Below are 16,710 nucleotides of genomic sequence, written 5' to 3'. Positions count from 1 at the left end.
AGGGTGAAGGTGGGGTCACGTGACAGCTGCATCTGCCTCCAACATTTCCCTGTGCCCCAAATCGACCACTCTCTGCTCCAGGGACATGGCAGGTGGTGGGCTCACCCACTGGGGTTGTCTAAGCAAAAGGGAGAGGGTGCTAATGGCCTTGAGAAGACACTGGCAGCATCCACCTACTGCCTTATCAGCTGGAGTTCTGACCAAGGTCTCTTCTTGCATCTCCATGCTGACCTGAGACTGGCCTTGACCTTCACATCCACTTGGGATCCTACTCTGACCCCTCAAGTAGACTCCGTCGCTACCCTATAGCCAGGCTTGTGCATCACAGTACCAGCACATCTCCCCACAGCCGCGGGTCTAATTCCATCCCTGGCTAGATTGTCAGCTCCAGGAGGCCAGGCCCCCCTCCATCTAGTTGGCTGTTCGGCACGTGGCCTGGGGTGGACACGCCATAAATAAACATACCTCAGGGAAGGGACGGGAGCAGCAAAGCTGAGTCTGGGGGCTGGGCAGGGGGCCAGGATGGCTGGGGCCAGGGTGGGCGGAAGGACCAGGCCGGCGACAAGGTGGACCCAATCAGGAGGCTCCTAAGTGCGGCATGAATGTGATGTTCTTACGTAAGAGGAGGGTGATGGGAGAGGAAGGGATGGGCTCGGGGCTGGGGTTTCCACTGATCGGCAGCCCGGCTCTCTGCCGCCGCCCGCTTCTGGGCTTTCTTGGCTGGGGCTGCTCCTGACAGAAGGGATGCATGTTGTCGGGGGCGGGGGGCTTGGCATGTGTGTGTGTGCATGTGTGAGTATGTGTGTGTGTGTTTAAAATACAAAAAAAAAAAAAAAGAAGCGTGGCTACACCCAGCTGCAAGAGGCTGGCCGGGCTTCGTCCGTGCCAGTTGCCTCTGAGCTGGCACCATGGGGACAGGAGGAGGGAGAGGTGAGGAGCCGCTGCGCGGGGAAGATGGACGCTTGCCATGGACGAGCAGCAGGCTGGGCGCCTCCTGGGTGCCGCGGACTCACGGGGGCAAAACTCACAAACAAAAACCACAGCAAATCGCTGGCAGCCCATCCTGGGGAGGCGGCAGCCGCTTGGCAGCGGAGCCACGGAGGACCCGGCTGGGAGCAGTTGGACAGTGGCGGCCGGCGAGACACAGGTAACAAATGAGTGGGGCTCACTGGGCAGGTGGCTGGGTCTTGGCCTGGGTGCAGGTGACATGGCACAGCTGCCTGCGGGGATGGCTGTGGCCAGCGGGGTTCTGGGCCAGCAGGTTCAATCTTTTCACCCCTGGCTCCCTGAGCACTGCCATGGGCATAAGAGGTGGTCCACCACACTGGGGCCTGTGTGTACAGGTGTGGTGGCCAGGGGTCCTTCGGGTGGCGCAGGTGCCATCCCTGCACAGAGGATTAAAGCAGGGCTGGCCGGCTGGGTACGGGTAGTGTCAGGGTGTAAGAGGACAGCAACCACATCCGGGGTCCCTGGTGTGGCAGTGCCTCTGCCTCTGGTACTCAGGCCCCTCCCTCTGGGGTCTTGGGCTGAGTCCCCTCCACCCCATGCTCTGCTGGCTCTTAGGGCCAGGTCCTCGCTGCCCCGTTTTTGGAATAGTGTCCCCAAACCGTCCTTGAATGTCTGTCTGTTTCTTCTCAAGGGCCAACCCAGGGACTCAGTTGGGGATGGGAGGAGGGCTGGAGGGTGACACCTGGAGGGGCTGGGAGATCCCAGGAGAAGCATCTTACTTCCCTCCCTCCCATCTGCCCAGAGCCCTACAGCCTGGCTTGGCACCGCAGTGCCTGTGTGCAGGCTGGTGGGACCACAGCCAAACGTGGCCATCAGAGGGAGCGCAGGCGGCTGTGCCAAGGAGCCCAGCTGCCGAGGGCAGGGGGCGAGCTGCCCGGGAGGGGAGGAGCCATGCCTGGGGGGTCCCAAGGACAAAGCCTGGCTGGGCAGGAAGGGCCAAGGCGGTGGGAGAAGCTACGTGGACTTCTTACCCGGAGGAGGTGGTGGCAGGAGGACTCGAGTGGAGTGCCCAGCTACCCCTCCATGGGGTGAGGGTGGGAGGAACCTCCAAACACATGGGGCAAAAGGTACAGGGACACAGACCTTGGGCTTGGGGCACAGGACCGGGGGGGACACCGTTGCCACTCCAGGGACTCTGGGCTATATGCTGTCCTGTGTGATATTCAGAGCAGTCAGCGTAGATCCAGAAAGAAGGTGGCACCAGGGGGCCTCGGGCACGTGGCAGGAAAGGGCAGGGGGCCTGTGCCCCGGGCAGTGGCCAGTCCCAGCTCTGCCAATAGGAAGGGGCTTGGGCTGTGAGAGTGTGAAGGCCAAGGAGCCTAGCCCTGGGAGGGCAGTGAGGAGCTTCCAAGGTCTGGGCTGGCTGCGGGGCAGCAATGTGGGGTGACCCAGCACTGAGGGGCCCAGGGAACATGGGGTTGGAGTTAGGCAGGTGGGGATGGAACAAGAGGTGCTTTGGGGATTCAGGAAGGGCTCAGGCTCTGGCAGAGGACCAACCTCAAGATTGTTTGGGCAGAGAGCAGGAGCCCTCAGTGATGGGCTTGATCAGCAGGGAATGGTCACTTTTGGAGAGTGTGCCCAGGCCCAGCCTGGCAGCCCTGGAAGCTAGTGTGATGGCCCTGGGTGCTGGCCAGGAGCCGAATCCAGGGTCTGCACACAACGGAACAACCGGAGGTCTCAGAGCCTCAGCTTGGTTGGCTGTGAGGAGGGAAGGCACCGTTCAGCATGTAGGCTGGTTTGGATCAGGTGGGTCCTGTGGATCATGCCCTGGCACAGGTGCAGGTTTGCCCGGGTCTTTCCAGCCCCAGCCCCTAGGACTCTCCATCACCAGCTGTGACTCCCCCACTACCAAGGTAGGGGCTGCTCTGTCCCAGGTGAACCCTGGTCTGAGCACCCATCGGGGGATTTCAGAGCCTGAGGGGCTGCGGGCAGTGGTCCACTGTGCCTCCAGCGATGGGAGGCAGGAAACCCCCCAACCACAGCCCCATTCCACAGCCCAACGCCCATTAAGTCCAGGTGGCGTCCTCTGCCTCCTGAGCCGCCCCTGGTCCCAGTCTTGACCCAGCCTGTGGCCTCATCTGGAAATTGAGATCCAGGGTCCCGTCCCCTGAGCAGCTCTGACCTGGCCTCGGGCCTGGGTGGGGAGAGTAGGCAGAAGGAGCCGTGCTGTGGGGGAACCAGGAAGCTGATTCATGATGTCCACCCCCTCAGCCTTGCCCAGAGTTGCCCCCACTGGCGGGCCTTTGTCCCCAGACTGGGGTGGGGGGTGGCCCGAGCCAGTGTGATGCCAGGGAGAGAGCTGTCCTCAGCAGCAGAGGCCAGTACCCCCTCATACCACCTCCGAATTTCACAGCCCTGCTTCCTGCATGGGCTCCCAGCTCCCTAGAGAGTCCACCAGATGTTCCTCTACCGCCACATTGCTTCCCTAATGAAATATTCATGAAGTCTTTCTGCCTCTTGGCAGAAAAGCCTCCGCGGCTTCCACACCTCCCAGAGGGTCCTGGGAATGACCATCCCCACTTACCCTGCCATCCCCCAAGTCTTAGCCACCCATGTGAGAACAAGCTATCCTACGCTGCAGCCCAGCAGGAGAGGACCCATAGCTTCTGATGGCCTCCATTCCACACCAACAAGACCTGGCCCATAGCCCACCGAAATGCCCTCTTGTGTGTGGTGGGCAGAGCTCTTGCTGGCCCTACGGTCACCTGCCATCCATCTGTCCACCCATTTGTCCATCCATCCATCCATCCATCCATCCATTTCATTGTCCATCCATCGACTGATCTTCTATTCATCTGTCCACCCGTCCTTCCATCTGTTTGTACCATATCAGCTGAAAGCCTATTATGAGCCATTTCTGTACATGGAAATTGGACTCCATAATGTCAAGTGAAATGGACTGGCCCTGTGCTCTGGGCCAGACACATGTGATATTCACCACCCACTAGGCCTCGCAAAGTCCATGGAGAACCCTGTCTTCAGCTTCCCAGTGGCCAGCCCAGGTGTCACCCCAGGTCCCTGAAATGCAATGGATAGGATCTCCGTCGCTGTGTCCACTCCCCAGCCATGTCTAGGAGAAGCGAGTACAGGAAGGCAGGAGGCTATGGTTGGGACTGGCACTGGGGCTAGCTGGGTGTGGGGTTTCAACAGGGCCACTTCTCCAGTGCCCCCTAACTGCAAATGGCTCCCACAGGTTGGCTAGTGCTCCTTGTGCACATCCGGCCTGGGGTGAGGTGGGCTGCTGCACCCAGCCCCACAGTCTCCCCATCCTGCCGCTGCGCTCTACAAAATGGGAGCACTAACTGGCGGCTGGGGCTCCAGGCCCAAGCCCTGCTGTCCATGCCTGTGGATGGCCATCGGAGAGCCACCTGCCTGGGTGAGCCCTGGCCCGACACTCACCGATGGATGATTCTGAGGCTGGCTGCCTGCACCCTCCTGTTTGGCCCCGCCCTGGCCCTTCAGCCAGCACCTCTGTACCTCTGCTCAGGCAGGGACAGACTTGGGCGCCCCACCCTTCTCTCCCTGATTTGGACTCATGCCCCCGCCTGGTGGATCTATGGGGTGTGTCTGTTCAGGAAGGTGAGACTCCATCGGTCCTCATAGCTGTGTTGATGGATGAGAGGATGGGGGCTGGATAGAGAGGAGAGGAGGGTGAGGGTGGCATACACAGGGCTCAGGTGACTCCCTCACACTCTGTGAAACTTGATACCTCTGTCCACTTGGTGCACAGTCAGGGGCGGGGGTGGTAATGAAGGGATGGGGGATGGAGGGATGCAGAGCATGTAACCTTCCACGAGTGTGGGGGCAGTGCTGACGTTCAGTGCACGGCTTGGGGCCGGCCAGGCCCACTTCAAGCTCCAGCTCTGTGCTTGCTTTGTCCTCTCTGAGCCTCCACCTTCTTATCTGTAAAATGGTCCCGGCCACACTAGAGTGCATAGAAGGATGACTCTTGGCTTGGTGCCTGGCCTGAATTGCCCTGAGGAAATGCCAACAGGTAGTGACCAGGCTCCATTCAGCCCAGGCCGCCCCCTGACATCAGTCACCATAGATCTAGACAACCCTTCTGCCACCTTGTCCCTGGGTCCACCTTCAAGGAGAACAGGAGAGCCTGGGCCCAGAGGAAACTTACGGTTTATCTGCCTTTAGGAAGGAAGGGCCAAGGAGCCCTCGCTGCTGTTGGCTGGGTGAGGGACTCGGAAATCTTGAACTCTGGACTGGACCATCCTTCCCTGAAGGGCCATCAAGGCTGCCCAGCCCTCCTGCAGGGGCCTGTTGACTCTCACTGGAGCAAGGGCTGCTGGGAGATTAGCGGCTTCTCTATGCTGTGTGAGTTCCCAGGCACCGCCTTGCTCTGGACCCCACACCTGGATGGCAGAGCGAAGCCCCCAGAGTGGGTGGCTTGGGGAGCTCAGGAGGAGGGAAAGGGGCCAGTGGATGTGCCTTACCCAGAGTGGTCTTTCCTTCACTTGGTCTCTGCCTAGACAGGTCTCCCTGGTCTGGAGCGGGGCGGTGGGGGCAGATGGCTGCTCCTGAGACCCCCACAGGGGGCAGGGGAGCCCGCTGTGCGACAGGGCCATGACGCTCTGGTCTGTAGGTGGTGGCCACAGGGAAGCCCGAGTCCTGCCCCATCGGCTTCCCTGGGCAACATGTGTTCCTTGGGTGCTTTCAGGGGCCCACCTGCTCTAGGAGACTGCCAGGATCAGAGCCAGGGCCCAAGCCTGTGCTCCACTTTGCCCACTCGCAGGGGCAGGCCCTGGCCTGGAAGGGGCTCCTGGTGGCTCCAGGGCTCCAGCCCTCCCCATGTCTGCACGGAGCCTCACCACCGCCCTGGCCTCTGGGCTGAATCTTTGTCCTTAACTGCCTGCTCTGACCTTGGTAACTGTCACCTAGAGTGACAGGATAAAAGCTCCATAAGGTGCCAGTTACTGAGAGTCGAGCTTGAGCTTTGCCCCAGTGGTTTTGTCTAATTGTCTGGAGGCGGATGCGAAGGCTCCACATTCAAGGCTCAGAGAGGTCAAATCACCTCCCCAAGGCCACAAAGCCGGACAGTGCAGACATGAAGCTGCCTGGCAGTGTCAGGCCCAGAGCCCTGTCACCAGGATGGGCAGACAAGAGATGGGACCCTTCCCCGGGAATGATCCCCCCTCCCCCGAGCTGGGCAACAGCCCTTCAAAGATCGCAGTGCCTCCCATCGCAGGCGGTAGGCTTGGGGGAGCCCCCAGCCCCAGCTGCCTCTCCCCCGCGCTGCTGGTGAGGTAATAAGCTATGCGTGTAGTGTAGAAACAGAACATGTTCTGCAAAACAAATGGTGCTAATTTGCAGTGTGCTCCGCAGCCTGGCATCACTGCGCGCCTAGAGGGCGGGGGCAGCAGCTGCACCAGGATTGACAGCCGTGTGTGGCGAATTAGCAGGGCCATGCATCACCATCAGAGGCGCAAAGCACCCCACACCCTGACTCCGGGCAGCCCTGCACCTCCCGGGAGGAGGCTGCTTCTGGGGAGGCGAGAAGAGTGACTTTCCAACCCCTCTCCCGGCCCAGAGGTCCCTGCTCAGAGTGGTCAATGCCCACCCAACAGCACCACTGGGGTGCAGTGTGGGGTCAGGTGTGTGGTCTGGTATGGCGGCCATCGGAGCCCTTCTTCCAGGCCCACGTCACACCTGGTAGCATCAGACTAGAGGGCAGCCTTGGCCTTTCTCAGCATCAGATCACCCACTGGCTCCAGAAGTGAATTCTGCCTTGGACACTGCACTCTTAGGCCCCCTCCCCCTGACACCCCACCTCCTTTGTCACCCAAGGTTCAAGCTCCTGGCCCCTCCCAAGGCCTCCCCACGAGGCCCAGTGAACCCTCTTGCCTGTTTGTTATATTTATTTATTATTCACTGTTGCTGCCCAGAGCTTCAGGTCCTTATTGATCCGCAGTGATGCTGGCTGCTCCTGGGCAATCCTTCTTCCTTTACTCCCTCCTTCCCCTTCCCCCCCAATTCATCTGACTGTCTGTCTGTGTGAGGAGAAGCTGATCGCACATCACGCCTCATGGGAGAGCCCAGCCACTTCGTTGCCTTCAATGGGTTCTTAATGTCCCCCATCCACCCCTGTTGGGCTGGCCACTGGTGGGGCCTTTGTGCTTCTGCTCGCCTTCCTGACCCTCCTAACTCTGGAAATCTAGGTTATTCCTGGGATAAGCAGAAAAAAGTCAGCTGCACAGGGCGGAGTGTTTGTCTGCCCTGCTGGTTCTCACTGGACCTGAGGGCCAAGGAGCCCCGCAGGTACCGTTGGCGTCATCCCTGCCTTCTTGTCTTGCTTTCGCGGTGTCCCTCACGTCCCTTCTCCCCGGAGAGGAGGGTCACTCTGGAACTCTACCTCTCTCGGGAACCCAACCCCACTCTTTTTCCTGAGGTCAGTGCTGGGCACCCAGGGCCTTCAGTCAGTGCTAGGGAGGGAGGGAGGGACAGATGGACATGTTGATGAACAGGGTCCTGGACTCGGAATTTTAACAAGGATTTTGGAGAGTATCTAGCCCAACGGTCCTATCGCACAGGTGGGGGAAACAAGCGAAGAAGCCTTGTTCTCTGTGGCTACCAGTGTGTCTAGCAGGACGGGGCACCTAACAGTCACCTCACAGGCTACTCTGTGGGCAGATCCCTGGCATGCTGCGTTGAGGGCCAGGAGCCATGGTTGCTAGAGTCCAGCACAAGGTGCTGTCTTGTAGGGGCTTGGAGACAAGCTGGGGAGACCCTCTCAGACTCCAGGACATTAAATGCCATATGTAGCATTACAAGGCTTCTCCGGAGAAGTGGGCTAGGGAATGGGGGGAGGGGACAAGGCCTGGGCTGGGGTATTTGGTGGGCAGCTTGGCCCAGGGTGGGTGACTGAGGGGGAGGTGCGGGGAGACTTGTGGGATAGTCCCCTTTGGGTAAGGCTGCTGAGGGAATGTGAGAGGAGGCTGCACGGATGGGTCAGGAGGCCTGGGACTGATGGGCAGGGAGCTCTGGCTTTACGGGCAGAGGAAGGATGGGGCCCTTTAAGGAGAGAGAGAAAGAGAGAGAGAGAGAGAGAGAGAGAGAGAGAGAGAGAGAGAGAGAGAGAATGTGTGTGTGGTGGTCTGGGCCATCTTTAGCTCCCAAGCCTGCCAGCTTCCTGCTGATACTACGCACTCCTGGTGCCCAAGCAGCCTTTGTTCCCTCCTCTCTCCTGCTGTTCAACCCCCACTTTGCAGGCAAACACCTTTCGGAATGAAATTTAACCCAGAACCACAACTCGTGAGAGGCGTGCCCCTGAGAGGGAGCTGGGGGCGAGGGTCCCACATGTTCAGCCAACCCCTGCCTGCCCCACACGATAACCTCTGCATACAGCTCCGGGGCTCATCCAACACAGCATGAGACCACTGTCCTAGACCCAGTCGCGGAGCTGACCACCCTGCCTGGCTCCGGCTGCTGTTGGTCCTGACCACAGGCACCAAAAGAGACATCCTTCCCTGCCAGTGAGAACACTCCTCCTGCAAAGCCTGTTGCAGGAAGAATGTAGGGTTTGGCTGGTGGGGAAGAGGGATGGTGCTCAGGGTCTCCCCTTGCCAGGGCCAGAGAGTGGATGGGACCTTGCACCCCTGTCCCGAGCGTGGGTGATTGGCGGTCACTGCTGGGTCACATCTGCCAGGCACCGGGGAGCAGCTCCGGATGTACCAGAAGGGGTGTGCTCGAATGTCAGTTCCATCTTCTCACAATCATTTCAGCATCCCCTTAGCTCTGAGAACGCAGCCTGCTCGTTTGAATGCGTAATTAGCTGAGCAGTCTACCTCGCTAATTTCAAGGCAGGGGAAGGGAGTAGGAGGGGGTTTAGGAATTTGCATATTAATTTAGCCGAAGGAGAGAAAAATTGTTTACCACTTCCTTCTCCAGTGGCTCACAGAGGACTTAACTCTTTCCTGCTTGCTGTTTGCAGCCTTGGGAAGAGGGTGCGATGGTAAGGGCACAACCAGCCTACCCAAGCCTCCTGGCTCACCTCGGCCTCCTGCTGTGTCTCAGCTCCAGGGTGCCTGGCAGCTCCTCTTTTTTTTGCAGGGTCCACATAGGGGCACCTCTGGGACCAGGAGATACAGGCACTGTGGTGGTGGTGGTCTGGGGACAGATCTGCTAATGATGCCAAAGTGCTTTCCTTGGCTGACCATCGCCTACAATTTTTAGGAATTAGAGATACCTGGATCTCCTTAGTGTCCCCATTATCTTTATCCATTTATTTATTCCACAACCTCCACAGCACACCAAATCCAATCTCAGTACAGTGCCAGGGACATAGGAGGTACACATGGCGGTCTTTCCCACAGGTGGTGTGAGAACCCTCCAATTTCAGAGAGGAAGATGAGCTTCTGCTGGAGTGGTCAAGGCAGGCTTCCTAGAGGAGGAGGCATTTGCCCCAGTCTTTGCAGGAGGAGTATTCTCACTGTCAGGGAAGGATGTCTCTTTAAGTGATGGAGCTGGTGAGAGGAAATGCCTGGGAGGCAGAGGGCACCCAGAACCATTGGGGAGCTGGATTCTTTGTTCTGATCAGATTCAGGGCTTGTGAGGTCTCAGAAACTGGAAATGTTTGTGAAAGGCCCCTGTTGACAGATTGAGCAAGGTGTGTCCCCTGGCAAACAACTAAACCACTCTGAGCTTCTGTCTAGCTTGCCAGGTGAATACTAATATTTTTGAGGGTTGCTGCAGGATGGAATAACATGCTATGAAATGTTTGGCACCGTTGGCATGGATTGTGTCTTCAGGCAACGCCACCATGTGCTATGGTTGAGATTCCCACTCACTAGGACAGCAGAGACCACTTAGAGAAGATACGATGCCTCACAGTGATGCAGGTGCTATTTACCCAGAGACAGTGTTTAATGGGGGTGATGTTTCAAGCCATAGGCCTGATCTTCACCACGGCAGACATGACAACAGGCACTGTGTTTCATCCCCCAGGGATCTGGTGAGGACCAGATGAGGCGAGATGCAGAGAGCCCCCCCCGTGCCCGTTCCACATGTGGTGATCTGGATAAGAGCTGCCCATTGTTCTGGCGCCTGACAGCAACTAGGAGCACACGCCACACGTGGGACAAGAAAAAGCATTTTCTAAAATGCTCAGACACCCTACACCACAGCTGGTCACACAGGATTTTATCTTCTTTAGAATCTAAACAATGTGCCCCATGACAGGAAGTGGCTGAGTGGGGGACTTGAGGGCAGCTGCTGTGGGCAACCTGAGAACCCATGGGGGCCGTGGGCATGAATAAAAGACACGGGAGGCTCTGGAAGAGGGATGACCAAATAGATGGATACCAGAGTCCGCAGGCAGGTCAGCCACCTGCCCTCTTGAAGACTCATTTTCACTGCATCACCAGAGGCCTGGCCCAACCTGAGCCAGAACAGACATCACTAGTCAATCACAGTGCCTCTCCCACAGCCACCTTCCTCCCTGGGATTCCAGGAGTTGCTCTTTGCTACCAGAATTAGATGAGCTCCAAATGCCCCATCTTAGGGCTAGTCTGCACCCACATGCAGATCACTGAGGAGCCTGCGTGTCTGCCAGCATCAAAGGTCTGGGCCACAGACCCATGGGCATCCTACTCCCACCAACCATTCTCCCAGCTGCCTGACCTGCTAGCAGCTAGGGAATAGTGCACTCTGGGGGCTGCAACCCGGCGGGCTAGCCTCCCACACCAGATGTGAAATCTGCCCAGCATGCTGCCCCCTCCTGGCTCAGCAGCACACTGTGACCAAGAACACGGGCTTGGGGTCAGAGACCTGGATTCTGGAAGGCCTGGGCTCTGCCACTGACCTTCGCATGGCCTGGATGGGATGCCTATCACGGGGTTATGTATGTGCCTGGCACATAGCACATGCTCAGTGAAGTCAACGCCAGTGGGTATTAAAACACATGCTCAACCAACGAAGCTGACGATGACAGGAGCTGCAGAACCATCAGCGGGCCATGACGTGGGACACGGGGACATGCATTTCCCAGCACGTGAGGCCTGAGGACACGGGGATGGGCTGGGGGCAGGGAAGGAAGGTGAAGGGAACACGGGGGTGGAGGTGCTCCACAGAAGCACACACGGCACCAACGTGCCACTGTCTGGCCCAGCACTTGGGAGCTGCGGGCCGGAGGGAACAGCTGCAGAACCAGGCTGTTGGCTGTAATAAGCGGAGGAGGGCTGGCACGTGAACGGTGGCCCCGGACCCGTGGCCACACAGCAGCTGGTTCCAAGGCACCCAGAGCCCGCGGGAGTGAGTCAGAGCTGGACACGCCCTCGATGCCTTCAACCTGGTCAGGCCCCCAGCTGGCCCCTTAGCATAGATCCCTTGGCTGGCGGGGGGGGGGGGGGGCGCATGAAGATGCGGGGCGTGCAGCCACTATGGAGCCCCTACGCACTCAGTCAAGGTGCCAAGATGTGCGGCTGAGGTGTAGGAAAAACAGGCACAGCGGGCTGACCGGCCCAAAGCACACAGCCAGTGCAGAGTAGCTCGCCCCACCTCCCTGGCCTCTCAGGGTGTCACCCCGCAGGGACTCTGGTGGAGGGCTGGTGTTCTGGAGAACTGTCAGGGGCACAGCCCAGGAGCCTGGCAGACACAGAGGCAGACTAGCCGCCCTCCCACCCCAGGCTGGGAAAATGTCACTGCAGGGAGCTCAAAAGGGCCCACATCACTGCCAGCATCTCCTGCCTCTGGCAAAGGAAAGTGAGGAGGCCCAGGGTCAGCAGGCGGTGCTGAGGGAGGGCGCCCATAGGGCTTCTCAGGGTGGTCCCAGCCACCCTCATGGAGTTCCCAAAACACCTGCTCAGGATGCAGATTCCTGGGCCCAACCAGGCCCAGTGAGTTCAGACCCACCGTCAGGGTCCCACTGCCTGGTTGCGACAGCCTCCAGCTCCAGTACCTCTTTCTTCAGGGAACGTGTGAGGTGAAACAGGAATGGACGCAAAAGCTGCACCGTGGGCCGAGGTGAGGGGCTGTCGCTGGAGGAGGGGAGCCAGTGGAGCAAGACCCCTGAGCATGTGGACACAGGCCCCCAAGGAGCTGTGACTGGTTGGGTAGGTGAGAGCAGCTTGCTCGGCCCCCTGCTGGCCTCGCTCATCCAAGTGAGCCAGGATGGCTCCTTTGTTTGGCTCCACGGGCGATGTGGGCTGGGTCTGGAGGTAATCTGTCTGCCTCCTGCAGCTGGCTGTCAGCTCACATCTGCGAACCAGCTTCATTTTCACTGTCATTAACAATCCCAGGTCTGACAGGTAGAGAAAATCCAATGTAAAAACAACCTCCCAGGGACCCACTGAAGCTCCAGGGGGAGCCTGGCTTCCGGCCCAGGGCCAAGCCCCCGTGGGAGACAAGGTGGGAAGCCTGCCTGCTCCCCACTGTTCCGGGGTGGAATGGGCACGCTAAACAGGTGTCGGCCTGCCATCAGCGCGGTAGGACCAAAGAAAAGACGCAGAGAGAAGACAGAGGGAAGGGATGGAGGAGGAGGAGAGGGAACACAGGCAATGACCTGCCCAGGCCACACCTGCACATCACAAAGGACACTGGACGCCACCCTTGTGGCCTAAGGCTGCCCACTGACAGGTGAGGGAGGGAGAGGTCAGAGGTTGTGACCGCACCACAGTCACATGGCTAAAACGCGCCTCTCCGTGAGGCTTTCGGACTTCCTGATCTTTTGGGTGGAGGCGGTGCACCTGTTGGAGGTCCATCAGGGCCCTGGGGAAGGATCTGAAGTATCTCCCTAGGTACTAGAGCAGGCTGGTGCCCCCTCCAGGACACGGAGCTGTGGAGCACTGGTGCAAGGACAGATGCCAGCTTTGTTTCGTAAGATTTCTCCATCACTCAGGCAAGCCACTTGTCCTTTCTGAATTCCCAGGGCTGCAACTGTAGATGGTGGTAGGTGGGTAGATGTGCCCAGCATGAGCATATGAAGGGTATGGTGGGACTGGCCCTGCAGATCACCCTGTGCTTGCTTCATTCCACCAGGCCCGGGGCTGCAGTGATGCGCTTGCCTCTCAGGGGAGGCTACCACCATCTTTCTCTCCTGGGGTCAGAGTACACACTGGATGCTGGCCTCGAGGTCACAGGTCTGGAAAGTATGTTCTCAGCACCCACCCCCTGAGGCCCTCCCTCTGTGATGGGACAGGAGCATCAGGCTCAGGCATTCTCTGCTGCTGCACTTGGGCTGGCTGGGGCTGCCGGGAGCTTGGTGAAGCCAGCCCCATGGAGTGCCCCCGGGGACAGGCTGAGTCCCTGCTGTCTGGGGCCTTAGCTGGAGCCTGAGGGGGGCTCAGAGCCTGGATCTCTTCCTAGGGCACTGGGGCTCATGCAGTTGTCAACATCTGGAAAAAAAGTGCATAGAGGGCTTGGGAGGATGTGACCCTCCCAACCTGGCCAGCCCCCTCCCACTTGGGGCCAGGGAGACTTCCATAAGGCCAGGACCACCCATCCCCAAAGCCAAGGCAGCACCGGAGCTGAGGAGCCGGCGTGCATAGGGTTAACCACTGATTATAGCTTTGTCTCTGCATCGGGTGCATAATGTGCTCATTTGCATACTGCAGTGTGCGCTCAATTAAAATGAACTTTTAATTTCTTCTAAGTAAATTACTTCTTGCCGGTACGTGACGCGCACAAATGTCAGAATAATGGGAGAGCCTTAATGAGCTGGGGAGTGGAGCGAGGTGGGGGCTGCTGGGAATAACCCCGGGACATGCATGTCTACACACACACACACACACGCACGCACACACACACACACACACACGGATGGACGTAAAGACACGTGACCCAACTGGCACACTCATTCCTCCACATACAGCCTACTACCCGCAGCTTGCCCTGAAGGGTGGGCATGCCCATGTGCACACAGACACACGGACAGTCCTCACCAGCCTCAGCCTCCCTTTCTGCTGCTCCTTATTTAGCCGATAAGTAAAGATGTAAGTTTAGGGGGGTTGAAACAATGAAACAATGCAGAGTAACGAAGAGGTGAAGCTAGTTCTCGGGCCAGGGACTGGAGGGAGCCGGGGCTGCATTCAGGGAGAGCCCCTTGGCTGCTGGCCCAAGTTGCAAACATCACCCCTGCATTCGGGCTGCTAGGAGCCTGAGCCTGATCTCCATCACGCCTCCTTCTGTACTATCTGAGTGGGCAGGTGGGCGGCATTACTCCCACTGGACAGCAGGGGAAACTGAGAGGTAATGTCACAACAGCTCAGTCCCGTGGGAGAGCAGCATGGGGACTGATCTGTCTGTCCCCAGAGTTTGTGTGTGCCCCTTTCTCTCCTCACTCTTGGGAGCCAAGATCAGAGAATGTGGAGGTGGCATCGGCCTCTGCTGGCCAGGCAGGGATAAGAGACGGTAAGAGGAAGCACACTGATGCCCCTCGCCCCCAGGCCCCTTGTCCCAGCTTGGTACTATTTCAGCACCTTGGAGAGGACCAGAAACCACCTGGCACCAAGCAGGGCAGGAAGGGTGTGGAGAGGAGTGGTGGTGAGGCCTGAGCCCTGACATCAGGCAGGGCTTGAGTTATTAGGAGCGTCTCAGAGAGGCTCCAGCCTCTGCCCAGAGTCCTGCACAGATATGTCCCCAACCAGAGAAGGCAGCAGACAGGCTATGGGTCCACGTGGCCCTGACAGGCAGAGAAAATTCAGCCCCAGCCCCATGGGCTGAATGGCTCTGGGCAAGTCACGGAGCCCCATCACCACCCAGCTGTCTCCTCTGCAGTTGCCTAGGGCTCCCAGGGGCCACGTTGACCCCTGACCTCTGTTATGACAAAGCCCCTACTAGGTGATTCTGCAACCAGCAACCACCCTGTGGATGCCTGCAGAGCCGCTACTCAGATGCTCCATGGGCAAGCACTCCATGGACTCCAATGCTTGAGTCTTGGGGAGGCCTATCTTCTCAGCCTCCTCAAGGCCCTGAAGGGGCAGAGGAGAACCAATGGCATCGTAATGAATCTCAGGGTGTGCAGACATGGCTCCCGAGAGGACAGAGCAGAACCAGGAGCCCGAAGGCATGAGCCCTGGGCCTGCAGCGCACCTTGTGGTGTTTGAAGAGGCTCATGACCCTGTGGGGAGGGGCGCAGACACCACTGACAGTGTGGGATGAGCCCCCACTCTTCCGAGGGGGGTCAGGGAGGGCTTCCTGGACAAGGAAGGCCTGGAGTCTGACACATCAGGGTGAGGACTCAACTGGGGAGTGAGGGGCTGAATGGCCTAGGCCAGTGGAGGGGTTGTGTCCAGGCGAGTGGAGGGCGAAGTGGAGGGGGTGACTAGAGTGCACCAGGGAGAGGCGCACACAGGCAGGAACGGCGCTCGAGGCCATGAGGTGCGATGTCAGAGCTCAGGGACATGCGCGGGAGCACCTCAACGGGATGACTGGAAATGGCCAAGCTGAGGAAGGTGATGGGGGGCTCGGAGTCGGAAAGAGGCCACAGGAAGTGGGGGGCAGGGCCTTGGCGTTCCAAGGCTCAGGTTGGAGCTCCCAAGCTGGGCTGTGAGGTGGCTCCTCAGCATGGCGGGTGCACTGAGATGGTGGCAGGTGCTGTGCTTACACATAAGTTGTCATTATTTTCAGGCTGGGGAGGCCGGGGTGGCAGTCAGAGCAAAGCACAGAGGCTTCCGGGGCCACCGCCCCTTCCTCTGCCCTAGCCTAGGCACCCAGGGTGCAGATGAAAAGCCCCTGCCTAGCCCTCAACGAGCAGATAGGGAAACTGAGGCCCAGGGGGTCTCCGGCAGCCCAGCTTGGTGGAGGACAGCACGAGAGGGGTGGCCCGGCCTGTGCCGGCCACTGGAGAGGGAGCCGCTGCCACATCTGCCTGCTGCGGGGACGCACAGTCTCCTTTCAAGGGGATGGAAATGGGGGGGGGGTGGCGAGTGTGTGGGGGGGAACCAAAGGTGGCAAAGGCAGAGAATAAAGGAGAGAAAGAGGCAGCCCATGCTAGGAGGCTCGGGGAGAGGAGCCACCCCGCTCTGTGCACACCCCGCCCCTGCTCGGGACCTCCATGGCTCCCCAGTGCCACCTGGACAAGAACAATGCTTTGGCTGGGCACCTGCCCCTCAGTGTACCTCACGACCAGCCTGAGTGACAACACACTGTCCCCAAACTTGCATGACCCGGCCTCCCTGCCTTCGCTCACAGGGCCTTTGCACCTGGATGTTTTCCCCCACTCCGACTGCCTGACCGAACCCCCAGCCCAGCTGAACTGCTGTCCCCGCCCCAGAGTGAATTTCTCTCCCTTCTGATCTACCATGAAGTGCATCACACCACGCTGAGGGTCCTGATGACTGTGCCCCTCAGTCAGAGGACAGCTGCCCACAGTGGTGGTTCAGGGACACCCGGGGCAAGAGGCAGCACCCAGCTGGGTGAGCACCTCTCCCAAGCTGAGGGCAGCAGTGTCCTCCTTGGGCTGTTGCGATAGCAGAGGGCTTGAGCTCGAACCCTGACCAGCTGGACAGTACCTCAAGTTCCTGCCTCCTCCTTGGGGGAGGGGCATTTCTCCTCCTGTTCATCAGAGTACCTGTGCCTTTAAGAGGAGGAATCAACTCCCCCTCTTTCTTCCCTGTTTTTCATGCCAGTCTTTCCCCCTGGATAGGTTCTGACAATTACCACTTCCCTGGCAGCTGGGGTGTTCTGCGTGTGTGTGTGTGTGTGCGTGTGTGTGTGTGCGCGCGCGTGCGTGTGTGCGTGTCTATCTGTGCACATGAG

At 59.0% G+C, this 16,710-nt stretch overlaps 1 protein-coding gene across 2 annotated transcripts in view; it reads left to right on the top strand.

The window, feature by feature from the left end:
* Positions 1-648: 648 nt before the first annotated feature.
* CBFA2T3 (CBFA2/RUNX1 partner transcriptional co-repressor 3) overlaps positions 649-16,710 on the top strand; it is a 152,128-nt gene continuing 136,066 nt past the window's right edge. The window contains exon 1 of one of the 2 annotated variants that reach the window (XM_081108405.1): positions 649-1,147. In XM_081108405.1, coding sequence (XP_080964531.1) covers positions 955-1,147 — 193 coding nt within the window. In that variant the 5' untranslated portion in view covers positions 649-954. The remainder of the gene's footprint in view (positions 1,148-16,710) is intronic. The other variant, XM_081108404.1, reaches the window with a different exon arrangement.

This window comes from Myotis nattereri (genome assembly GCF_964212035.1).
Source record: "Myotis nattereri genome assembly, chromosome: 15".
NCBI classification, from domain to species: domain Eukaryota; kingdom Metazoa; phylum Chordata; class Mammalia; order Chiroptera; family Vespertilionidae; genus Myotis; species Myotis nattereri.
This window is presented reverse-complemented; position numbering and strand designations above follow the sequence as displayed.